Raw genomic sequence first — 26,640 nt, 5'->3', positions numbered from 1 at the left:
ATCTGTTATTGGGTCTGTGAGGACCAAAGACTGGTTCTTTCCTCATTCTGCCTGCCCCTCAAATCTCCATGACTGAACAGTATTAACTTTTTCATCTATGGAGTTTAGCACTCTGTATTGTTTGGTATATTTCCAGACTTTCCCATACTCAATAATATAATCACTATAAGCCAGTCAAACTTTATGACAAAATCTCTGTAATAGGAGTTTACAAATTTTAAGAAAAAGCTTAGGTATTTCAACCACATTCAGTAGATGAAAATTTTGTGAGATAAGTGAATTTGGGCTTATCTTTGGAATAATCAGCTTTATAGTACCACCTACACATGTACACCCTATCCATGTCTTTAAGCATGCAGTCTGTCCTAAAGAAAGAAAATGAAAAAAAAAAAAATAAAGAAAAAGAAAAAGAAAAAGAAAAAGACACGGAAGCTATATTACTGTCAGTGATAAATTCAAACATAAATTACAGACTTTCTTGGTGCCAGAATATGGGGATACTTTTGCAGATCCTACAAAATACAAGAACTGCATAAGATTACATTTTGTGGGGGCAGTACCAGGGATTGAACTAGGGACCTTGCACTTTTGAGGCAGGTGGCACCACTGAGCTAAATCCCTGACCCGAAGTTCTTATGTTTTATGTCAAAATTCAATGAGCTGACAGTCATGCAAACTATTTAGAATTAAGAATGAGAAAATAATGGTTACCAAAGATCTAAGTGACTTAAAAAGATGGAATGGGTAAGAGCAGAAGCAAGAACACTTTCAAAGAGTTTGAGTATTTGGGGCAGTATTTGGGGGATCAGAGACAAAAGAAGACTGCTTAGTCAAACTGAAACAAAACTTACAGCTAAAGTGACAACTATTTAAAACAATAAAACAAACTTCTTTATCAACCATAATATTCAAGGAAATGCCTTCATTTGAGACTTAGCTATTTGTGGTTCTTTTGAATTATTATTTTGAGGTTCTCAATAAAACTATTATTTTGAGTACAGGGGAGGTTTAGGGTTCCTACACAGCAACCAGCACTTACTCTGGCGGAGCCATTTTGCTGAGCTCCACATCTTTAAGGAAGTCACTCTGTAGGGTCTGTTCCGCTGTGCAGCGCTTGCTAGGATCCAGTGTCAGCATGTGATCCAATAAATCAAGTGCTGCTGAAGGAATGCTGTGAAAAGAAAAAGAAATTCTAAGTTTGCAATGACCCTACAGTGTACTAGGGACTAAACCCAGGGCCTATGTACTGAGCTGCACTCCCAATCCTTTCTATTATCTTTTGAGAAAGAGTTTTGCAAGTTGCTAAATTGCCCAGACTGGCCTTGAACCTGTGATCCTGACTCAGCCTCCCAGGTGATAGGATTGCAGGCATTTCTTAAACTTGGCTGTACAGTTTTTAAACTTGTAAACTTGTGTCAAAAGGGCTCTGAATTTCTAGCTCCATGTAATCCTGAGCAAAGGGAGCTGGAAGCTGGCTAATGAGAGTGAGCAAATATGCTCCCACACAGGATTTAAGAAATGCTGCAGCCAGGTATGATGGCAGATGGCTGTAATCTCAGGATTTGGGAGGCTGAGGCAGGAGCATCATCGTGAGTTTGAGGCTAGCCTGAACTACACAGCCAGACCGTGTCTTAACAAACAAAAAAAGAAAGAAAAGAAAAGCTGAAATGCAGGTAAAAAATATGAAACCACTAGTTCCATTCTTTTTCCATGGGAAGATCAAAAAGACTGTAGGAAATTTATATATTATTCAAAATAAAATAGTTTTCTATTGTCTAAAGCCCTTAGATGAGAAAAGGGCTATGATAAAACTCATATACTCAAAATTCATATATGAAATGCACAACATGGTAAACTGGGGCAATATTATCTCTTTAGGCCAGAAAAAAGCCAAGTCCCATATAAGCTAAACCAGAAATGAGGTCTGTATTTTTGCCAAACTCACAAAGAGAATTCCTCTCGTAGACGCCGTCTATATTGCTTCTTTGGTTTCATGGTGTTGAAGTAAGGCAGCTTGATTACATCAGGCCACACAGCTGGACAAGGACTACCACAGAGGCGGCTGAAAACAAAACAAAAAAAGCAAGAGCAAGAAAGTGAGTAAGTTAGCATCCTGAATTCTGGAGGTTCTAGAAGCAGAAATTATTACCTCCTGAGGACTGGGCAATCTTTATTACATTAGAGGATATGCAGAAAGGTAAATTATGACCTTACTGTTTAAGAACATAAAGAATAGGATATAGCTGGGTGTGGTGGAGCGTGGTGTAATCCCAGCACTCAGGAGGCTGAGGCAGGAGGATCGCTGTGAGTTCGAGACCAGCCTGGGCTACATAGTGAGTTCCAGGGCAGTCTCAACTACATAGCGAGACCCTGTCTCAAAAAACAAAAAACAAACAAGCAAACAAATAGAATAGGATAGAAAATCAACAAGAAAAACATGCTGGTAAAACAATGCAAAGTAATCCATGTATTTGGTATTGTAAAGCACATTTTTAATCTCTCAAAGAGTTTTTCATTACCAATTTTGTTCTGTTCAGTTATTATTAATTTCCAGTTTAAGAAAATGGTCTGGGGATTTAGCTCAGTGGCTCCACTGCCTGCCTGCAAGCACAAGGACCCAAGTATGATCCTCAGTACAAAAAAAAAAAAAAAAATTATAGGAGTGGGTTCTAAAGTCCCATAGGGAAAAGTGAGATGAAAGCCCAATAATTGAGAATTTACTGTGCAATAAGCAATTATTTATGGTATATTATCTTCTAAAATGTCTACATTTGCTTGTTGTATTCTTCCCTTCAATTTTATTGTGGAGAAAGAAAAAAAAAAAAGAATCCAAATTTCATCCTAACCTCAGACCTTCTCCTTATCTTTTATTATAGGTTCTTTTTTTTTCTTTTGGTACCAGAGATCGAACTCAGAACCTTGCACTTGTGAGGCAGATGCAGTGCCACTGAGCTAAATCTCTGGCACTATAGCTTTTATTTTTATCTATCTTCTATCTTACTTTTCCCTAAATCATAAAGTTTGAAAGAAAAGTCATCAGTTCTATAAACAACTCAGTAACTGTTTGCTGAGTAAGTTTAAATTTTAATCTTGTTTTATTTTTTGGTACTGGCAATTGACCCTAAGGCCTCATGCCTGGTGAACACACTTGATCACTGAGGTATACCCTTAGCCCTATAAATTTAATGTAAGAAGAATTCAGTCATCCTGAAACTAGCATGCATTATCACTTTTTTTTTTTTTTTTTTTTGAGACAGGGTCTCACTATGTAGTTCAGACTGACTTTGAACTCACTATGTAGCCCAAGCTGGCCTTGAAAGTGATCCTCCTGCCTCAGTCTCCGTAGTGCTGAGTACAGGCGTGCATCACCATGCCCAACTTTATTCTGTTTTTTTGGTTTTGGTTTTTTTTTAGTTGAGACTATGTAGTCGAGACTGAATGACCTGGAACTCACTATGTAGCCCAGGCTGGTCTCGAACTCACAGCAGTCCTCCTGCCTCAGCCTCCTGAGTGCTGGGATTACAGGCGTGCACCACCATGCGTGGCTTCCAGCTTCACTCTTAATATTTTTGAGATGTGTCTTGCTATGTTGCCCAGGCTGGCGCTGAATCCTTGGGCTCAAGTGACCCTCTCACGTCCGCCTCCTGAGTACTTGGGAATATAACCACACCACTACACTCAGCTGTAGCACACCGTTATCTGAAGAACTAATAAAATATACCAGATAGAACTTAAAAATTATGGGGAGGGGTTGGGGATGCTGTTCAGTGATATAGCACATGCTTAGCCTGTACAGGCACTGAGTTCAATCTCCAAGAGCAAAAAAAAAAGGGTGTATACATACACAATTCCTTATGTAAATATAGACATATTTTATAGAATTGAGGAATACAGCTTCTTTACATATACAAACCATGACAAAACAGGTAAACACAACTAGGCAAAGAGAAACTTACTTGTATGACCATTTAGTAGAAATTTAGTACAGTGGTGCCTTGGTTCACAAACAATTCATTCCATCACTCTGGAAAAGATGGCTATATTCATGTTTGTGTGAGAAAGATAGTCAGGGTTGTGTTCATCACCTGATGCAGAGTTCACAAAGACAAAATTTTACCAAGTTCTTCTGTTTGTGAATCAAATTATTTGCAAGCAAGAGCATTTATGAACCGAGGTACCACTGTAAATTTTAGAGTAACTGCCATGTTTCAGAAATTAAAGGATTATATTACTTATCACATCTGGGCATTCAAGACATGCAAGCTATACCTGATCAGTTCTAGCTGAGCCAATTCCAGATTAGCTTGAAAAATAGGCTTCTTTATGAACAGTTCCCCAAGGATGCACCTAGAAAGAGTAAAATTGAGAGGTCAAGAAATGCTAGGAGCCTATTTCAAGTATGTCTCAACAAACTTTTACAGTGTATCAGACAACATCTGATAGCAGATCTAGTTGTAAACTAGACTAGAACTTCAGTGTATGAACTTCCTAAATAAAAATTTTTTGAAATGAAAACACACAGTATAAAGCAGCAATGGTGAACCTTTTAGAGCTTTCAATCATACAAACAGCCCCCAGCAGCATGTGTGCCATTGGTTTGCCACCACTGGTATAAAAGATTTAAATTTGCCTTCAGATTAAGCTTTTCCACCTGTAAAGAACAGTCTAGGGCCGGGGATTTAGCTTGGTGATTCCACCGCTTGCCTTGCAAGCCCAATGACCTGAGTTTGAACCCCAGTACCTGCGGGGGGGGGGGACAGTCTATAAGCAGAGAAAAGGAGTCAAGAGTCCTTAATTTTGGGTCAGGGATTTAGCTCAGTGGTGACACAACCTGCCTCACATGCATAAGGACCCTAGTTCGATATCCCTGGTTTTTTACTACATTACATTACTGTAAGAAAATAACTAAAAAGGGCCGGGGGATTTAGCTCAGTTGTTCTGCTGCCTGCCTTGGAAGCTCAGCATCCAAGTTTGATCCCCAGTATGAAAAAAAAAAACAAAAAAAGAAAAGAACTAAAAACAATTTTGTGAGGGAGCTCAGTAGTATCTATAAAGGAAAGTCTACTTTGTCATTAATTTGTTCAATAAAATATGTTCAGCCCACTGTATTTGCAAAGAAAACAATTTACTGTCATCCTCCAGAATTAGTTTTTTTCTTTCTTATTTTGGGTACCAGGGATCAAACCCTGGTACATCTTGTGCTTGCAAGGCAGGTGGTGTGGAGCCACTGAGCTAAATCCCTGGCTTTTTTTTTTTTTTTTTTAAACTGGGTCTTGCTAAATTGCCCAGGCTGGGTTTGAACTTGAAATCCTTACATAAAATACCTAACCACTTATATAATGACAGCACAATAATTAAAGTTAGGAAATTTTAGAATTTATATACTATTTTTACTTTTATACTAGTTTAGTCCTTATTCCATATTCTTCTCCCCCCGACTTTTCATACTGGACCACTGAACTATATCCCTGGCCTTCCATTTCCATATTCTACTTACATTACATTGCTGACAATATCCTGGAAACAATACAACCAAATCTAGGACCACAAATTGAACTTGTTTGTCTGTCTCTTTTTTTAATCCCTTTAAGAGTGTCTCAATTTGCCCAGGCTGATCTCAGCCTCCTGAGTAGCTGGGATTACAGACATGAACCACCCCGGAGCCTGAGGCTGGAGAAGCTGTGAGTTTGAGGCCAGTCTCAAATACATAGTGAGATTCTGTCTCAAAAGACAAAAAAAATTAAAAAATGAAAAAAATAGGGCCGGGGATTTAGCTCAGTGGTTCTGCAGCCTGCCTCGCAAGCACAAAGTTCTGAGTTTGATTCCCAGTACTTAAAAAAAAAAAGTTAAAAAATTCAAGGGGAATGAAAAAAGGAATTAAGATGTTATGTCCATGTACTTCCCACAAGGAAGGAAATGTTGCTTACTACACACATGCACTAATAAACTAAAATTTTAAAAATTACTTAATGCCAATAAAGGCTTTTATCACACATTTGAGGTGATCCTAAATCACATGACTAATCTCTACTTTTTTATGTCTAGATACTTCATTAAAAAAGGAAATTAAGCTGGGCATAGTGACGCACGCCTATAATCCCAGCGCTCGGGAGGCTAAGGCAGGAGGATTGCTGTGAGTTCGAGACCAGCCTGGGCTACATAGTGAGTTCCAGGGCAGTCTCAACTACATAGTGAGACCCTGTCTCTAAACAACAACAACAACAACAACAACAACAACAACAACAAAACAAACAAAAAAAAACCCCAAAAATCAATTCCTTTCTTTTTGGTTTATTTATTTATTTATTTTAGACAGGACCTTGCTTTGTAGTACAGGCTGGCTTTAAACTCACTATATAGCCCAGGCTGGCCTCAAACTCACAGAGATCCTCCTGCCTTAGCCTCCCAAGTACTGGTATTACAGGCATGTACCCACCACACTCAGGTGACTTGTGCTTTTGAAATGAGTTTTATTTACAAATACAAAACTAAGTTTATAGATTTACTTGGAAATGTTTCAGCTTGATTTAATCTGAGAAAGTAAAACAACCCTAGCTTTAAAGTAATTAATGCCATGTTGTAGGTATTTAATAACTTATTGGCATTTACTAATGTATTTGCATTTATTTGCTAAATTAGCATTTATCAAATGACAAGAGAAAAATTTTCACTTCCAATATTGTTAAACTTTAGAGATGGAAAGGGTAAAAGTAAAATTTAGTTCTGTCTTCAACATCAACTGTCAAATCAAGTTCCAAATACAAGGTTGTAACAACTGGTAAACTAAAAGGAAAAAAGAAAAACTCACAAAAAACAGTGAGATTTTTCAGTTTGTAAGCTGAACTGCTCCACTCTGTAATTTTCTGTAAAGATACCATACAAATACCTTCAGAGAAAATACCCTGGATCACAGAAGCAGTAAGTTCACTTCAAAAGCCACATCTCAGTTCAATAAGGCACTGGGAAGAGGCATGGTGCCTGCCGACAAGCACCAGGACCTGACTTACATTCCCAGTATCAAAGAAATGGTCACTGTGGCTGGGGATTTAGCTCAGCGGTTCAGTGGCCTGCCCTGCAAGCCCAAGGATCAGAGTTCAATCCCCTGTACCAAAAAAAAAAAAAAAAAAAAAAAAAACAGAAAGTGTGTGTGTGAGACAGGGTCTCACTATGTAGTTGAGACTGCCCTGGAACTCACTATGTGGCCAGGCTGGTCTTGAACTCACAGCGATCCTCCTGCCTCAACCTTCTGAGTGTTGGGATTAAAGGTGTGCGTCACGTGTCTGGCAAGAAAACTGATTTTTAAATTGTTTCCAGGACCAGGGATTTAACTCAGTGGTGCTGACCCATGCTTTGCAAGCATAAGGACCCGAGTTCGATCCCCAGCACCCTCCCCCAAAACAGTTGTTTCCAGTTGTTTTTATGTTTTTTTCAGTCTTTTGGTGGAGAAGATATTTTCATTATGCAACCATCACTTTGCTACTGCACTGAGATGGGTAGCACAGACTGAAATAAGAGTACCAACAGAGCTATGTACTTTTCCATACATCTTAACGGGGCGTTAACTTTAGAGCCTAGTTGTTACAATTTAAATGCTAATACTGTTACAGCAAATAGTCCAGAACACAAACACACCCAGCTTGAGTCAGTAAAATTTAACTAAAGCTTCGTTTGATTTGGGCAGGCTATTTAGAAATTATGGCCCTTTTCCATCATTCTGTTGAATTTTGAAATGAAACCCATGTAGTGATCTTTTTAAAGACTGACATTAACAGAGGAAGGAATGAATGGGAAAAGGTGATCTGCTCTTTAAGAGGTAAACTGTGTATGTCAAAATCATAAAGCATGAAGGTCAAGAAAATGTGTTGTACATTAGAAACAACTAACACAGATGGCCCTTTGAAAAACAGTTATGCTTCTATCAGACATATTGTGGTCTCTAAACATCATTTTTTTTTTTCACTGAAAGGAACTCCTTCAGGGAAATGGCTGATTCCAAGTCTGGGCAGGAAATAAACAGGATAAGCCTGGTACCAGAAAACTGTCAAAGATCACTATGATGCATCCAGAGAACTTGAGCAATAACTTGACAAAACTCCCATTGGTGAAACACTGGATCAGTTAAACAAGAATAGGGATGGGTCAGGGATGTACCTCAGTGGCATAGAGCCTGACAGGTAATCACAAGGTCCTGAATTCGATCCCAGGTACAGGAAAAAAAAAAGAAAAAAAAAAAAAAAAAAAAAAAAAAAAGAAAAAAAAAAAAGGACTATAACCATAATGGACTACATCAATGTTTAAATCCAAGAGTTTATAATGAAAAAAATACACAACAAAAAAATCTTCTCTGGTCATTTTTACAGAACAATAGGAAACCGTGTCATTATTTTGAAAACTGGTAAATAAAATGAAAGAGTTGAGCTTTAATTTCTCTATAAAGTTTGCACCTGGGGTCAGCCACATAGTTGTTATCTTTATATAAATATTCCTATAAGGAATAGAATGAGAATGTGGCCAGTACCAAACAACCTCAAATGAAGCTGGGTGTGGTGGTACACACCTGTGATCCTAGAACTCAGGAGGCAGAGGCAGGAGGATCTCTGCAAGTTCAAGGACAGCCTGGGCTACAAGCTGAGATCCTGCCTCAAAAAAACCCCCCTAAAAACAACAAAAAATCACCAGTAGGTAATAACATTTCAAAAAAGACATATGGATCTTTTTATTTAAAGTAATATGTAAACATAAATCTGCCTTAATAGGGATGAAATATTTTATCAGGCAGGTTTAGAACTGTTCCCATACAGCTGTAATTAAAACTACTATATTAGAATGGATTACTTTATTGATTTTAAATTATCCACAGAAAATACAGCTTGTTACTCTGGTTAGAGGCTCCTAATATTTCGTACCCCCAAATTTGCTGTGCCACTGACTATGTAACTTGCTTTAGTTACTCAAAACCATCTCAAAGTAAGGTCAGTGGGTGCATGAGAATCCATCTTGGACTCACCTACTACAAAAAATAAAAAGGATAAACCATATGAAAGATAAATGAATAAATAAATACTCCATTAAGGATATAACATGCAAAATCCCAGACTGTGAGAAATCTACAGAACAAATGACCTAGTTCCCCCTAAGGAAAAAAATCCAGGAGAGATAGAAAGGAGATATTTAATTAAAAGACTTACAATCAACTATACTCTATGGACCTTACCTGCATTTAATATTTGGATACTAATTCAAACAAAGTTAAAAAAAAAAGACAATTGAGAAATTAAAGAAGTATTTTTTAAAAAAGCCTATCTCAGATATCAAAAAATACTGAACAGAACAAGCATGCCCACCGTTTTGAACCTAAGAAGAACTGTAAAAAGCCCATGTAGAAAGAAAATGGGTAATAAAGCAATAATCCGTTAGTTGCTGGAAAAAAAAGTTAGAGAACCTTACTTACCCACAGCTCCAAACATCTATGGCTGGTGTATAACGCTCCTCTCCCAGAAGCAGCTCTGGAGGTCGGTACCACAGAGTAATGACTTTGTTTGTGTAAGGGCGACTGAAATGTAAAACCATTACATGTAAATTTACAATGGGCTTTGGTGAAAAAGCAAACAGACATAGCTGCCAATTGAAGATGAGATTATTAAAACAGCTCCACATGAATCTAACTGTCTAAAAGTGGGAGACAGAAATGGGAGATGAAACAACTTTTATTCCAATTTGGGTTGACTTATTTAAGCCAAGGGCTAATTCAATAATTTAGACAGAATTTAATTTCTAAAATCCATGTGGCAACATTTTCAGGTAATTATGGAACTCTGACAGGTACTGCCATTTGAAGAATACTAAGATACTCAAGAATAAAAGGGCCTGGGGATTTAGCTCCGTGGTGCCACTGCCTGCACTGCAAGCACAAGGACCAGAGTTTGATCCCTGGTACCAAAAAATAAATAAATAAAAAGAGAAAAAGGGCTTTTTGTGGGGCACCAGAATTGAACTCAGGGCCTGGTGCTTGCCAGGCAGGAGTGGCGCCACTGAGCTACATATTCAACACTACTCAAGAATGAAATGATTCTTGGGGCTGGGAATTTAGCTCAGTGGTTCCGTCACCTGCTTCAATAGTGTAAGGTCCTGAGTTCAATCCCCAGTTCCCCCCCAAAAAAGAATGAAAGGATTCTTTCCTATTTCCCACATGTAATTTTGCCTTTTTTTAAAATACACTTTTTTTGAAACAAAGGTCTACATTGTCCAGGCTGACCCTGGACACTTAGGCTCAAGGGATCCTTTCCACTTGTAATTCTGATGAATGCCTTACCTCTCCTCGGAGTTATAGAGCCGAGCAAGTCCAAAATCTGCTAGTTTGATTTGTCCACTGTAAAAGAAAAAACAATTATTTTGTAGTAATGGCAGTGGTCCCCAAACCACACTTCAAAAAAAAAAAGGAGCCAATTCAGGAGTTAAAAGAAATACAAAAAACAATTTTTACCTCTGTTCTTTTCTTCCTATTCATAATTATCACTTTCACCAATTAAGCCTCTTTTGATTATCCCAGTTTACAATGCCTCAGGCTTTTTTTTTTTTTTGAGACAGGGTCTCACTATGTAGTTGAGACTGCCCTGGAACTCACTATGTAGCCCAGGCTGGTCTCGAACTCCCAGAGATCCTCCTGCTTCAGCCTCTCAAGTGCTGGGATTACAGGCGTGTGCCACCACGCCTGGCTGCCTCAGGCTTTTTATTAAAAGACCATTACTGCATTTTTGTTTTTTGAGACAGGATCTTGCTGGGTAATTCAGGCTGTACTTGAACTCACTATGTAGCCCAGGCTGGCCTCAAATTCATGGCGATCCTCCTGCCTCTGCTTCCCGATTGCTGGGATTACAGAAATGCACCACTACACCCAATGCCATACTGCATTTCTGGATTTGACTTTTTGCTTTTTTAGTATGGCAATAGTGGGGAATGAATCCAGGGAGTGCTGAAGTAACATTCGCAACCCTTTTTTATTTTTGAGGCAGGGCCTTGCTAAGTTGCCAAGACTAGCCGCCAACTTGCAATTCTCCTGCCTTAGCCTCCTAAGTATCTGGGATTACAGGTGTGTGCCACTGTGCCTGACTGAATATATAGTCTATACATTTCTTTAATTTTTTGGGTAGACAACAATGCAGTTCTAGATTAAAAGAGATTTAGGAAGTCTAACATATCTAATGACTGATTATGGTGTGAACAAACTAGTGACAAAAAACACTTCTTACATAATTGAAAAAATATAAAAAATTAACTGGCTATTAAAAGCTACTGGAAATACTTTCTTCAGACTAGCCTCAAATGTAATGATGTCTGTAATTTACTTATGTTAAGTTTTTGTTTTGTTTTGTTTTTTTCTTGGTAATGAGGATTGAACCGAGGGCCTTTGCACTGGGCCACATCACCGTTCATTACTTATCTGCTTATCTGTCCAGGCTGGGCCTGAACTTGCAATCCTCCTGCCTTAGGCAAGACTCTGTCTAAAAAAACAAAAACAAAAAAAAAAACAAAAAACCCTAAAAACTGAAAACCCATTTATTAACTGATTTGGAACAATGATATTTATCTAAATTCATGCAGCCTATCTAGTTATATTTATAGTTTTGCTGATATGAAAAGCCAACTTACTCTTTCATGAGGGCTGGGAGTATCTCTGGTGCTTGATAGCCCAAATGAGGCAGAACAATGAGACAGTAGAAAGAAGGGGCTATGCTAGGAGATGCTCCCCAAAGTATGAGCAATGGGATAAAAATATCAAAACAAAATAACTATGAGCAATGAAATCCTTCACTAAATCAACTCTTAAAACAGGGCATGGTGATACTAAAGTTAAAATAGCAACAGATATAAAAGAGACCAGATCTAATAATCACCAGTGCCTATCTTATTTCCTTCCTGGCTCACGCTAAGTACTAAAAACAAGAAATATGAATGAAATTAGCCTACTACAGAAAGTTGAGATAGCACTTTTACTGACTACTTGTTTCTCCTCCCAATTATGCTCTTATGAGATAAGAAGTGTGGAAGTATTGGTAAATTTTGGCAACATGAAACAGAACAGAAATATTTCATGTTGTTTATTATGTCCCAAGTCATAGTAGGAACATATTCTCTATACAGGGAAATGTAAGCAATCCTTCCTGAGCCCACAGTTTTAAACCGACTTGTGACAAGATCTACAAGTACTTGACACCTCCTTTTCTTCCCAGTTTTGCCCTCCCTCACACTACACTTCCTTCTCTAACCAGCCTGGACCACTGGCGGATTAGCCAAACTACTGATTTCAAGTTCCCTTCACTTATGATCTTTTGATATATGTAACCCAAAGGTTCCCAACTCTGGATCAGGAGACAATTTATCTTTTCTGCTCTCCCAAGAGAACTGAACACAGGTCCAGCTGTGTGTGGTATGGTGACATATAGCTGTAATTCCCCCGTCTGGGGGGATACTTGGGAGACTGCAAGTTTGAGGCCAGCGTAGGCAACTTAATAAGAAATTGTCTCAAAATAAAATTATAAAAATGGACTGAGGACATAGTTCAGTGGTAGAGCACTTGCCTAGCATGTGCAAGGTCCTGAGTTCAATCCCCCAGTAGTGCAAGTAAATAAACATATCTACCACTATCATCCTGTTAATTGTGCTACATATTCCCTTATCCTTCACCGTACATTAATGTCACCTCTAGCATCTTACTTGCAGAACTTCTCTTAGGTCTTAAATTCTGACACTATGACTGTTTACTTAAACTTCATTAGCCTACAATGACAGTGTTCATTTTATTTTCTATCTCTCTGTTCATTTCTCTTAGGTTCCTTTCTTTTTCTTTTTCTTTGCAGTACTGGAGATCAAACTCAAGACCTTGCGCTTGCAAGACAGACACAGCGCCAATGAGCTCACTCTCTGGCCAATTTTCTTTTTCTGTTTTTTTTAAACAAGCTCTTATTATATAGTTCAGGCTGGCTTTAAACTAGCAGCAATCCTTCTGCCTCAGCCTCCCAAGTGTTGAGATTTACAGGTATGTGCCACCACATCTGGCCTTAGTTTCCATTTTTGACATCTTTTCTATATTTTTTAACTTCAAAATCTATATTGCTAGTCAGAGTTCCCACATGACCATACCTGTTAGACATCACTACCCTGGATGCAGAACAGAACCTACAAGAAACTGCTTTTCACATCACCCACCCCACTCCTCTGTATTATGCAATGACTGGGTGCTACACACCTAGGTAGTTTCTCACATCACAAATTTTAAGTCCTACCTTCTCTTCCTCATTCTCATCATTCACTCACTGAAGTCTACTCATCAAACTACCAAGCCCATATATATCATGTGCATGTTGGTATTAAGGATTAAACCCTCAGACAATCTGCCACTAAACTACATCCCTACCCCTTTTAATATTTTTATCTTGAGACAAGTCTCAGTAAGTTGCTCAGCCTGGCTTGGAACTTGCAGTCCTCCTGCTTCAGCCTCCCAAGCAGCTGGTATTATGGGCACGTGCCACCGTACAAGGCTCTTAAAGTGTTCTTACAGTGATCATTAGAGCAGTTTCTAAACAGATCTCTACATCTCAAACGCTCTGATCTTATTTTTATTTGTGTAGTAAAAATATAATGAACAATGCAGAGCCCAATCCTGCTCTTCTCTACTTATGTCAGCTGCTCTTTCTTCCTAGCCCTGTAGCCATCCCTCAGTTCAGCTTAGTTCAGCTTAGTTTTGAACCTCAAGTGTCCTAACTGCAGGATATTCGGGCCTGGAAGGGGTCCCACCAGAAAGGACACTTGCAGAGCTGCAAGTACTCCTTGCTGTGTAAGCCACCCCTCCAAGAAAGAGCAAAGGGAACTGAAGTATATAAAAACTTCAGGCTAAAAAGTTGCAAGATGACAGCCAGCATCAAATTCTTGAAGGATTTATTATGGATACAGATTTATGAACCTTCGACTCTGAGAGTCACAAAGAACATGAGAAAAGATGAATTTTTTTTGTTTTCCTGTTTTTGAGACAAGCTGTCACTATATTGCCCAGGTCAGTGTTGATCTCACAATCCACACACCTCAACCTCCCGAGTAGCTAGGATTATGGCTATATGCCACACCCTGGCCCAAAAATCAACCTTTAACCATCATGTTCTGTTTTGGTTTTTTTTGAAACAGGGTCTTGCTTTGTAGGCATTGAGTTCACTAGGTAATCTAGGCTGGCCTCGAACTTGTGGCGATCCTCCTGTTCAGCCTCTCAACTGCTGGGATTACCAGCGCATGCCACCATGCCTGCCTCATGTTCAGTTTTTTTTTTTTTTTTTGGTAAGGGGGATTGACTCAGGACCTTGCACTTGCGAAGCCGGTGGCAGAACCACCAAGCTAAATCCCCAGCTACATGTTCTGTCTTAATAAAGGTGTTTAACTACAATTTAAAATAAGACAGTACTCATACAATTAAAATTAAACTGGGGCTGGGGATTTAGCTCAGTGGTTTTGCTCCTACCTCATAAGCACAAGGACCAGAGTTCTATCCCTGGTACCAAAAAACAAAAACAAACAAACAAACAAAAACCTGGATCAGAACTCTTCAATGGCTCCCTGTCATGTACAGAAAAAATTTAAGCTCCTTTGTAGGGTTTACAAGATCCTTTACAAGATCCTTAAATTGGCTTCCAGTAACCATGCTGCTTTATATCTTGTCATTATGTGCTTTACTCTCCCTGTTTCACAAATAATGACATGCTTACGGTTTTCAGGCATAACATGCTCTTTCCGTAGTTATATGCTTTTGTGCATACAATGTCTTTCTCCTAGAAATCTGACCACCATTGTCAATATTTCTGATAAATTCCTATCCATTCCTCAAGGCTATATCTTTCTAAGTTTTCCCAACATCAAGGGGGAAAATCAGGCTTAATAAATGTTTGCTGAAGTGAACAATTAATTTGTACAGCTTCCCACCAGCCCAAGCTCCCTAAGGAGCGCCCATTTCTAAGAGACTTTTTCATCATAAAACAAGAACAATCTCAGGCAATCAGAATGGCTGGCTGACCCCCTTTATAAAGATAGGAAATGTATCATTAATTATACTATATTCTTAACTTACATGTTTGTTACATAGGAATGAACAGTAGTAATGTTTAAAATAATGATTAATTCAGATGAAAATGGATGTGGATAAACAAGTTATCAGCATTTGCTTTGATTTCATGGTACCAGATTTTATCTTTACCTTTCAACAGATAGGGCTACTAACAAAGGCTAATGTGCATCAGGTATCTGATATCACCAATGCAGTGTAAGCAATAACCAAAAAGGAAGAAGACATACAATAAAACCATCTGAAGACTTCATACCAGCCTCCTAAATGTTCACTCTATTAAAACCTGGAGCTGTAGGACAGAAAGGCCAATACCAACTACAATTTGTTAACTCTTAGCTCAGTGGTTCCACTGCCTGCCTCTCAAGCACAAGGTCCCAAGTTAAATCCCTGGTACCCAAAAAAAAAAAAAAAAAAAAAAAAAAAAAAAAAAAAAGCAGAGTAGATAAAGGAGGAAGATGGTTCTCTCCATTCAACAACGGGAATATTACCAAGAATCCAATATGTATTTAAATTTGAATAGAGCTGAGACATTACCCACTATGGCAAAAAGCTCTCATTACTCCTGCAGGATCTGAGTGATTCCCTATAATACTTGTAATTTAAAAAAAAAAATCCAATCACCATTAATTACTTCCAACACTCTAAATCTAGAGGCCTAGCAGATCAGAGTACCTCTATTACAAATTGTGTTTCTAATGTACAGACATCAGATATACATAACAGGAAACCCTTGTACTATTAGGTCTGCTGATAATTCCCAATTAACTAGCTGTAACTCAGAAGAGAAAGAAGTATATAATCTTATGTGGTTACTTTATTACCTGTTGTTCAGCAAAATGTTTGAACACTTAATGTCCCGATGCAAGAAATTCTTTTTGTGACAGTAATCCAGTCCTTCCATTAGCTGTTTCATGAATGACTTAATATGGTCCTCAGAAAAGTGCACCAAACCAGATTCAAGCAGTCCCATTAAGTCATGGTCCATATACTCAAATACGAGGTAGAAGGCACCTACATAAATGAAAAAAAATAAAAATAAGAAAAAAGAATGCTGAAATCACAATACCTCAAATTTTAATGTAATTTTAGAGGTGACCATAAGGCTTTCTGGAATAATCCCTTAATTTTACAGATGAAAAAACGAAAAGTAAGAATAGTTAAATAATTTGTCCTTTGTAATAATAAATAACGTAATTTATACTTGAATTAAATCTTCTGACTGAATCCAGGGAGGGCTCTTTGGATTGTTTACCTTCTGAGGGAACAAATGTCATGGTTAGGTTGTATTAAAAGACTTTTGATGATCTAAATTAGTGAATTACAGACACTGGGCTAAATCCAGACTGCTGCCTGTCATAAATACAGTCTTATTTGTAAGGCAATCGCATCCATTTATTACATATTGTTTAGGACTACTTTTGTAAAGGTCTTTACCTCAGTTAACAGGACTCACATAATATGCTAGGGTCAGTACAGTGTATTTGGCATAAACCATCAGTGAAATTTACAGTACTTTAGAATTGAAAAAAAGGTGAACACCTAATTAAACCTCTGAAATTCTTAAGTAGATAAAAGGGACAAGAAGTAGTTGTAAACAGTTTGAAATGCAGACTATCTTTTCATTTTTGGGAGAATGAAATGACAAAGGCAAACACTGTAAATAAAGTAAGAAACACTCTAATGTAAGAAATACTAGACCTAAAGCAAGAATAGTGGCATTTTCCTGTAATCCTAGCACTTTAGGAGGCTGAGGCAGGAGGATCCCCAGTTTGGGCCCAGCCTGGGCCACTTACAAACTTAGCAAGACCCTATCTCAAAATGAAAAATTAAAAAAGACTGTCGATGTAGCTTGATGCAAAGGATCCGGGTTCAATCTCCATTGCTTCAAAATCAACCAACCAACCAACCAAGCAAGAAGAAATATGTGGAATGCAATCCAAAATAAGAGTACATTTCACCTATCTGGCTAGGTGACAATTTTTAAAAATATATACACAATCACATATCACTTAACTCTTGGGATACACTGTGAGATGCATTTTTAGGTAATTTCACTGTCCAGGACACCTAGGATAGACAGCATAAGGGTGTTATGGATGCGGTCATCACTGACAACAATGTCACTGGTGCCAAGACGGTGTTCAGTGTTAGGGAGGACACAGTGGGTGAGGCATCACTGAGGGGACATAAATTGCTACCATCTTTCTTAAAAGCAATTTGACATTAAATACAAAAACCTCTTTAAGTAATTCTATGTCTAAGAAGCTATATTAAGAAAATAAATCAGGCTGGGAGTGTATCTTTGTGCTGCAGTACATGTTCAGCATGCGGGAGACCCTGGGTTCAGTTCCTAACACCAAAATAAAACCAAAAGTTGTATCACAAAGAGTTATGCTGAAAGATGGCTCAAGGGATGCTATTCTGTTTTTATTTGTTTTTGAGACAGGCTCTTGCTATTTTGCCTATGCTAGCCCAAACTCCTGGGCTGTTATCCTCCTGCTTCTGCCTACTGAGTAGCTGGGACTACACGCATCCATTAGCACACCAGGCTTTTTTTTGTTTTTTGGTACCAGGGATGGAACTTGAGACCTTGCGCTTGTGAGGCAGGTGGAAGAACCACTGAGCCAAATCCCCAGCCCTTCTTACTGTGATTTTTAAAAGGTGAATATAAGTAGTATACAATAAATGATTTTATAGCACAGAATGCCATGGATGAAAAGTCCCTCTCCAAAAGTAACCAATTAATATTTTCTTCTGCATCCTTACAGAAACTAGTTATGTATTACTGTGTAAAATAAAGATTATATACACCAAAGAATATACCTAGTAGTCTTAATTCTTTTTAGATCTAAACTTTACACATTTACCTATATACCAGAATTTCTTTTATTTGCTTTAAAACTATGAAATTAGGGTTGCTACTCTTCTAGTGTCGCCATCCTTAAGGCTCAGTAAACAAGTCCAGTTTAACTTTACCTTTAATCTTTTTTGTTTTATAGACTTCATTTTCAAAAACTCCAGACTATATTCACAGATACCTATAACTCTATCTTTGACTGCCCACGTTTAAATCTTCTTCAGATTTGTTATAAGATTGGATGATGTCATGTATGAATTACTTCAACATTAAGTATGAAAATGTGCTTCTGCTCAGCGTGGTGGTGCACATCTGTAATCCCAGCACTCAGGAGGCTGAGGCAGAAGGATTGCTGTGAGTTTGAGACCAGCCTGGGCTGCATAGTGAGTTCCACGGGAATCCGAACCACATAGTGAGACCTGTCTCAAACCCCTCCCCACAAAGTGTTTTTATCTTAAAAGTTATAACTCTATGAAAGCAAACCATATGACCTGATTAAAAAAAAAACTTTCTAGGAATACCTTTGAATTCTAAACTATATCAGTATAAAAATATGGATGTATAAGGAGAATAGCTAGAAGAGATGATGTAAATTAATCTGAGTATTGTGTTGTATTTTCAGTCCTGGGGATTGAACCCAGGATCTGTGCACTGAGCATACTACTCCAGCCCTTTTATTTCAGACAGGGTCTTGCTAAGACTCTGAACCCATGGTGGGCTCATGCTTGTGATCCTTCAGACTCAGCCTCGTGAACCTGGATTTTAATTTCCATCATTGTTTTGTAATTTTAAAGAAAAGCCTCTAAAAACCTAGAGGACCTAAGCCAGGTGTGGTGGTGTATACCTGTAATCCCAAGAAAGGCTGAGGCAGGAGGATTGCTACAAGTGCCAGGTCAGCCTGGGCCACAGAGTGCATTCCAGGGCAGCCTGAACTACACAGTGAGACTCCGACTCCAAACAAAGAAACAAAAAATACACACACACACACACACACACACACACACACACACACACACACACAAATTAGAGGACCTGCGAATTTAGCTCAGTGGTAAGAGCATGTGCTTAGCATGTAGGAGGCCCTAGGATGGATTCTCACACATAAACACAAAATAGAAAGGCGAAACAAAACTCAATGAAAAACAAAACAAAAAACTAGGAAAACACACACACGCACACACACACACACACACAAATTAGAGGACCTGCGAATTTAGCTCAGTGGTAAGAGCATGTGCTTAGCATGTAGGAGGCCCTAGGATGGATTCTCACACATAAACACAAAATAGAAAGGCGAAACAAAACTCAATGAAAAACAAAACAAAAAACTAGGAACGGTTGATTAGAAGATAATCTTACATTGTTTAGCTGCTAGTTTTATTAGGAGTTACAGCAGATCCTATCTAGCCAACAGAAATTTTAAAGATAAACCAAGTACACCAACGAAGAATAGACAATTGAGAAAATGAGTATTATTCAGCATAAAAATAATCTACCAGCATTACATCTGGTATAGATAACAAGAAGTTAACACTTTACTACAGGGCCAGGGATTTAGCTCAGTGGTTCTGCTGCCTGCCTTCTTGCTTGCAAGCTCAAGGACCCGAGTTCGATCCCCGGTACCAAAATCAAAACAACCCTCCCCAAACAAAACAAAAAAACAACACTTTATTACAACGTATTAAAAATCTCACATATGCTGGGGATTTAGCTCAGCAGTGCAGTACCTGCCTGGCAAGCTCAAGGACAAGTTCAATTCCTGGTAGCAAAAAAATGAAAAACAAAAAAAAAACACACATACACATAAAAATCTCATATAAAAGCTGAACATGGTGGTGCACAAGTCCCAGCACTCTGGGAGGCTGAGGCACAAAGTTCTAAAATTTGAAACCAACCTAGAAAACTTACTAACTTAGCAAGACCCTATCGACCAAACACAACAACAAAAGGAACTGTAAATGTAGTTTAGTGCAAAGGCCATAGGTTCAAATCACAGTACTGGAAAATAAAATTATACCAATCTACACTGTAGAAATATGATTCTTTGGTATTACCTTTGTCCTTCTTGAAATCCAGTGCATCTTGTTTATCTGTGACAATTTCCTTCATGTTAACAACACTTCGGTGGATTAACTGACGAAGAATTTTGATCTCACGTATGGCTGTGATTGGGAAGCCCTCCTTCTCATTGTCCAGTCTCACCTTCTTCAGAGCTACTAGTTCTCCTGTCAAAACAAATTCAAACCATTGTTATTAATTAGCATTTTTCAGTCATCATCATGAATCAGTTTTGTTTGTCCTTCCTCTCACCTGATATCTATTTTTCTATCTTTATTTTAAAAAATCCTTATGGTCCCTTTTTCTTTTGGTGCTGGGGATTAAATTTAGGACACTGTATATGGTAAGCACTTTACTGCAGGTTGGATGTTCCCTTTCTTGTCTTTTATTTTTTGAAGGCATGGAGTTATTAACTCAATATTCAGTTAACCCTATCTAAAAATGTTAGATTAAAATATACCAGTATGGCCAGGGATTTAGCTCAGTGGTTCTGCCGCCTGCCTCACAAGCCCAAGGTCCTGAATTCAATCCCCAGTACCAAAAAAAACCCCCAAAAAACAAAAAAACAAAAAACCTCAGTATGGGCTGGGGATTTAGCTCAGTGGTTCTGCCACCTGCCTTGCCAAGTGCAAGGACCCGAGTTCCATCCCTGGTACAAAAAAAATAAAATAAAATAAAAAATTATACATACACCAAATTCAAACACTTCATTTTATATTCAAATTTTCTCCTATTTGCTAACAAATAGGAACCATAAGTTCAAGCCCAGGTTGGACAAATGTTTACCTGTATCTTTGTCCTTAGCTTTATATACTTGACCATAGGTTCCTTCTCCAATAATCCCAATAATGTCAAACTTGTCCACACAGCGTTTCCCCCAGTCGGTTTCTGTTTGTCGTCTTTCTCCATAGCGAGGACAACAAATTCTAAAAACAAAAACATTTTAAATAATGACTCCACCAGTTCCTATATTTTATTATTATTGAAATAGCAGAAATAAAATTATACGATAAACAGTCTCTCAATGACTAAAATGATTAAATAATAGATTTGTTGCTTACTTCCGACTTGAGTACACTGGCTTCAACTATAAGAGGCAAAGAATCTCTACATTCAAGGGTTACCATAAAAGAAGAAAAAAAAAAGATCTCTGGCCATAACATATGCTCAATTAAGTGGTAACTATTTTTATTATTAACAGAAAAATGCTAAAAGTTAAGCCAGGTGTGGTGGCACACACCTGTAATCCCAGCACTCAGGAGGCTGACAGAGGAGGATCGCCATGAGTTTGAGGCAAGCCTAGGCTATATATAGAGTTCAAGGTCAGCGTGAACTACATGGAGACCCTGTTTATAAAAAAATCTGCGAACATGACACTACAAGTGCCTGGGAGGGCGCACACCATAGCCTATAGCCCATGTGGGGCCTTAGCACCCCCCACATCCTGACCAATGCAACTGTGCCAGCTCTGCTCGGACTGCATAAATTCAGAGAAACATGAGTGGATAACAGAAAATAGTACTGAAACAATGGGAATTGGCAACTTTTCACAGGAAGCTATGGGAGTATTTACTATAGTCTGCCTGAAGTTGGGACAAAATTGAAAAAGCATGATGAGTTTGGCACTTTGGAAAGTATGAAACCTGCTAGTAAACTCTATTTTCCTGTCCGGAATAGAAATGAAATTAATGAACACTTGGACAAAATCAAGGGCTTGTTAACAAATTTTGTTAGCAAGATGACTGGCTCATCAAGATGACAGTGACTCTTCAGAACTAGATGAGCGCATGAGCAAAGAAGATTATGAGACATAGGTGCAATCAATTTAGGAGTGAAATGGCACCCAAAATAAACTAGTGTGAAGTGACTTCTTCCAGCAGTGTCTGCAATTAGTGGTGGACAGAAGACTTGAGATAACATCTTTTGGTAATACTGAATCAATGGAAAAGAAATGGCTCTCAACACTGCTCCGAGACAGAAACACCCCTTAACTCCCCAGTGACTGTAGATACACACAATGTTTTTTATAACACCATCTTTATATATCCCTTATGATTTTTATTTTTACTGATACAGGATCTTGCTGAGTGGTCCAGGCTGGCCTTGAACTCGTGGCAATTCTCCTGCCTCAGTCCCCCAAATGCTGGGACTACAGGTGGGCACCACATCCACCGGCACCTTTTTTTTGTGGGGGGTGGTTGAGATAGGGTCTCACTATGGAGCCCAGGCTGGCCTTGAACTCCCAGAGATCCTCCTGGCCCAGCCTCCCAAGAGCTGGGATTACAGGTGTGCACTACCATGCCCAGCAAACTGTACATTCTGATATTCAAAATTCATGAAATTATCCATGGTAAAAACTAGTTATACAAATTACATAATTCACGGATAACAATGTTATCATAACCCTTACATCATAGCATAACTTACATTTCTCCTTGGATTTGTGTGGAAATACTGAAAATGATCTTCTTGGAAATAATCGGGGGTATAGGACTATGTGTGTCAAGTGCATAATGTCAGATGAAGAACAATACTTCCTTAATTTTACAACAGACTGTAATGGTTGGGGCTGTTTTTATATACTGAAACAACAGCTTTTCAGCACAATAATAAATAAAATATTCAACTTCTTTAAAAACAAAACATACCATATCTAGCTAGGTATCTGTGGGTGTAGATGAACAGACCTTCCTAGAAAGGCTTTTGGCCATAAAAACAAAAAATATACTTTATAGGACAAAACTTCTATGATTTTACTGGTATAGACTGGAAGAAACATGTAAGACTTAGTCCAAAAGTAAGAGGGAAAGCTGTAATTAAGAACAGATCTCTCCAAAAACTCACTTTGGTCTCTTTTTAAATGGTTGCTGAGGTGGTGTAATTGCCTTTGGCTCTGGAGAGTCTGGGGGAGATGGATCCCCACCAGGGAGCTCAGGAGGGAGAGGAAGGTCTGTGAGTAAATGGCGTGTCCTCTGTTCCTTCTCTTTCTTTACAGGTTTTGAAGGAAGAGTTTCTTTTGGACTAAATGAAGAAAGAAAAACATTGCAATTACTTAAAGGATACGCAAATACAACTTTATAAGGAAGTTACAATGTATAAAGCATTACAAAGATTTTTAAGGAAAAAAAACCTATAATATAAAAAAAGAAAGTTTAAAAACTAGGATATCACTTATTGTCCTTTTATCAAACTTTTACTGTCTTTCCTGAAATTCTAGTTGGGTTTTATTGAGAGGAAATAAGATGGATTTTTTTTTTTTTTTTTTTGGTATGGGGGTAAAACTCAGGGCCTTGCACTTATGAGGCAGGCAGCAGCACCACTAAACTAAATCCCCAGCCCCATAGGAAGTAATTTTTGAAACTCATGGAATTTACCAACCTTACTGGACACTGTTGTTTTTTTGAGATATGATCTCACTATGGAGTTCAGGGTGGCCTTGAACTCACTATGTAGCCCAGGCTGGCCTTGTACTCCTGCCTTCCAAGTGTTGGGATTACAGGCGTGTGTCATGTTACACCACACTGCTATCTATTCTATACTGTAACCAACAAAGATTTAAATAATAAATGAGCTAAACAATTCAGCACTACTGTATTACTGAATATGTGGGGAAAATGTGGAAAAAAGAAACTTTGAGATAGGAGCTCACTGGTTACTAAGTTGCCCAGACTGGGCTCCAACTTCTGATCCTTCTACATCTGCATACATGTAATCTCAGCTACTTGGGACGCTATGGCAAAAGGATCCCAAGTCGAGCCCAGCTTACACAATTTAGTGACCCCGTCTCAAAATAAAAAATGTAACTGGCCGAGAACACACACGCAAATCTAGCTAAGTTGGAAATGCAGATCACTGTGAGTTTGAGGACACTCTGGGATACACAGTGACTTCAAGGCCAGCCTGAACTACATAGCCAGACTTTGTCAAAAAAGAAATAAAGAAAAAAAAAGTATTATAGTAAAAGACACATTGTCATCGGTCAGGGATTTACCTCAGTGGTTCCACCACTTGCCTCGCAAGCTCAAGGACCAGAGTTTGATCCCCAGTACCAAAAAAAAAAAAAAAAAAAAAAAAAAAAAAAAAAAAAAAAAACTAACCCCCTCTCAAAACACTCCTTCCACATGCTTCAAACACACTTATCCAATTGTTCTTGCAAATTTTTGAAGCCGTTCTGGAAGTCCTCTTTTGCATCTTTGTTGCGCTGTCATAATTTCCTCAATGTCCGGAATCAATTCAAACTTCACATTTCATGGTCATTTTGACCTTGGGGAAGTGGTAAGTCATAGGTGGCTGATTCGGTGAATATGATAAAGACTCACTGTAATGTTTTTATAAGCCTGCCTTTCTGTAGAAGGCAGCATTCACCATATTCACATTTTTTATCACATCTCATAGAGATTTTCAGGTGGCTGATTCGGTGAATATGATAAAGACTCACTGTAATGTTTTTATAAGCCTGCCTTTCTGTAGAAGGCAGCATTCACCATATTCACATTTTTTATCACATCTCATAGAGATTTTCATGAAAGAAAACTTCCAGATCTGCTTCAGAAAGTGGCCAAGAATAATGGAATAAGTGTGTTCACTCAAAGAGTGGGGAGTACTTTGAGTGGGATTAACAGCAATGTGTCGGGCCAAGGTTTAGCTCAGTGGTCCTGCTACCTGTCTCACGAGTGGAATATCCCAAGCTCACTCCCTGGTACAAAAAAAAAAAAAAAAAAAAAAAAAGCAATGTGTCTTCTAGTGTAGCAAATTTTTTAACAATTTAAATGTTTGGCCAGGATTGGTGGCACACACCTCCAATCTCAGCACTTGGGAGGCTGAGGCAAGAGGAATGACACAAGTTCAAGCCCATCCAGGGCTACACAGTGAGTTCAAGGCCAGCCTGAACTACACAGTGAACCCTGTCTCAAAAGAAAAAAGAAAAAGAAATAAAAAAATCACTCTATATTTCAATTACCCTTTGTACTAAAGTATTCTACTTTTTAAAAAGTAGAATATAAGTGTCTCCGACCAGACAAAATAAGTAAATCTCAAACAAAAAAATCTAAGGAGAGAGTTCAAGCAACTATTTCAGAATCATTAAGGCAGCTGGTAGCAGAAGGATCATGTGGTAACTATCAAATTACAGTAGTTAGGGTGGGGGAAGAAAAAAAGAAAGGATAGCTTTTCTGGAATAAATCAGAAAAGTCAATTTTGGATCAAATTTTTTTCAACCATAACGATTTATTCATGAGCATGTGCCATCTAAGTCCTCAGAAAAGATAAAACATCTATAGTGCAGGACCTATTTCATGCCTATAAAGAAACTCCACTCCTTCCATTATCAGAAGGTTGAAAAGGATCTCAGAATCCTAACCACTCCTCCAAGGTCCTCTTTTTCTGATAGATGGTAATAAGAAAACAGATGCTTTGTACCAACTCTGTTTCATAAGAAACAGATCAATTTCTTGCAATATATCTTTTTAAACAATACTGCTGCCCTTTGTGTGAAATTATCATTTTTTTCCATAATAGATACCATTTATTCAAAATGTAAGAACACAATCTCAAGAGCTATACTTCTAACTAGATTTTATTATTTTAAACCCCCATAAATCTGAAAGAACAACAGAATCTAGGTTAGTTTGTACCACATTAACTAGAACAGGAGTGATCAACAGAGGACGAAATGATCACTTGAAACTTCCTATTGAGTTACCGGTAGAGATGAACATTATAATCTGTACTCACATTTTTCTAGCCCAGAACAAGATCTATTACCAGAAAACTCTTGAGTCAGGATGCAATATAAATTTTTAAAGATATTTAGGGAGGAAAAATTCTTAATTTCTCAAATGTCAGAATATTCTTTATAAGCTTTAATGCCTCATGATTCAGCAATAGATTTTCTTATTTCTGCTTTACTAGAAGAAAAAGAAAAATCCAAGTATCCAAACTGCCTCATGAATGTTACTCAAGTTAAGATTAGTCTGTTTTGTATTTAGGGTTTGTTCCTCTAAAGTTTATATATTCCTTCTGAAAAACTACAATTATTACGAGTTTAAGAACAAACAAGTATTTGATAGGATATGTACAAGTTAAGGGCACACAATTTCAATAAAGGTCAAATCCTATTTCAATAAGTTTCAATATATGAAAAACCTTGAAAATTTAATGGTGACTGTAAAACTACCTTTGACAATATTGCCATTACTCTTTCGTGTAAGGCACTAAGAAAAACATATAGCTTTATATAGTGACCAAGATGTGGTAGATATAGAGAAGGTCTAACCTAAAGGAGAGACTGTATATCAGTCACTACTTAAACATCTGGTACTGATGTACACCCTATCAGCATCAGTAGTTCCTGGTTTCCCATTTATACCTATACACAGGTTCACATGTGGTAATTAGGTCACATAATAATACCGTTTTTTTGGTACTGGGAATTGAACTCAGGACCTTGTGCTTGTGAAGCAGGTGCAGTGCCAATAGCTAAATCCCTAGCCATACTTTCGCCATTTTCTAAAAAGGGTGCCAGACGGGCAAGGAATTTAGCTCAGTGGTTCTACCGCCTGTTTCACGAGTGAAAGGACCTGAGTTCAATCTCTGGTACCAAAAAAAAAAAAAAAAAAAA

At 38.1% G+C, this 26,640-nt stretch overlaps 1 protein-coding gene across 8 annotated transcripts in view; it reads right to left on the bottom strand.

Moving 5' to 3' along the window:
• Positions 1 to 26,640, bottom strand: part of Cdk12 (cyclin dependent kinase 12) — a 71,639-nt gene that overhangs the window by 28,573 nt on the left and 16,426 nt on the right. For all 8 annotated transcript variants that reach the window (XM_010620049.2, XM_010620046.2, XM_010620047.2 and 5 more), the window contains exons 3-11: positions 22,866 to 23,042; positions 20,808 to 20,947; positions 20,018 to 20,188; positions 15,928 to 16,117; positions 10,313 to 10,369; positions 9,452 to 9,553; positions 4,270 to 4,347; positions 1,946 to 2,062; positions 1,040 to 1,171 (exon numbers count right to left, since the gene is read on the bottom strand). In XM_010620049.2, the coding sequence (XP_010618351.1) occupies positions 1,040 to 1,171; positions 1,946 to 2,062; positions 4,270 to 4,347; positions 9,452 to 9,553; positions 10,313 to 10,369; positions 15,928 to 16,117; positions 20,018 to 20,188; positions 20,808 to 20,947; positions 22,866 to 23,042 (1,164 nt within the window). The remainder of the gene's footprint in view (positions 1 to 1,039; positions 1,172 to 1,945; positions 2,063 to 4,269; positions 4,348 to 9,451; positions 9,554 to 10,312; positions 10,370 to 15,927; positions 16,118 to 20,017; positions 20,189 to 20,807; positions 20,948 to 22,865; positions 23,043 to 26,640) is intronic.

This window comes from Fukomys damarensis, unplaced genomic scaffold, assembly GCF_012274545.1.
Source record: "Fukomys damarensis isolate Sample0158 unplaced genomic scaffold, DMR_v1.0_HiC HiC_scaffold_13, whole genome shotgun sequence".
In the NCBI taxonomy this organism is placed as follows: Eukaryota; Metazoa; Chordata; class Mammalia; order Rodentia; family Bathyergidae; genus Fukomys; species Fukomys damarensis.
Note: the sequence above shows the minus strand (reverse complement) of the source record. Positions and strands in the feature narration are given on the sequence as shown.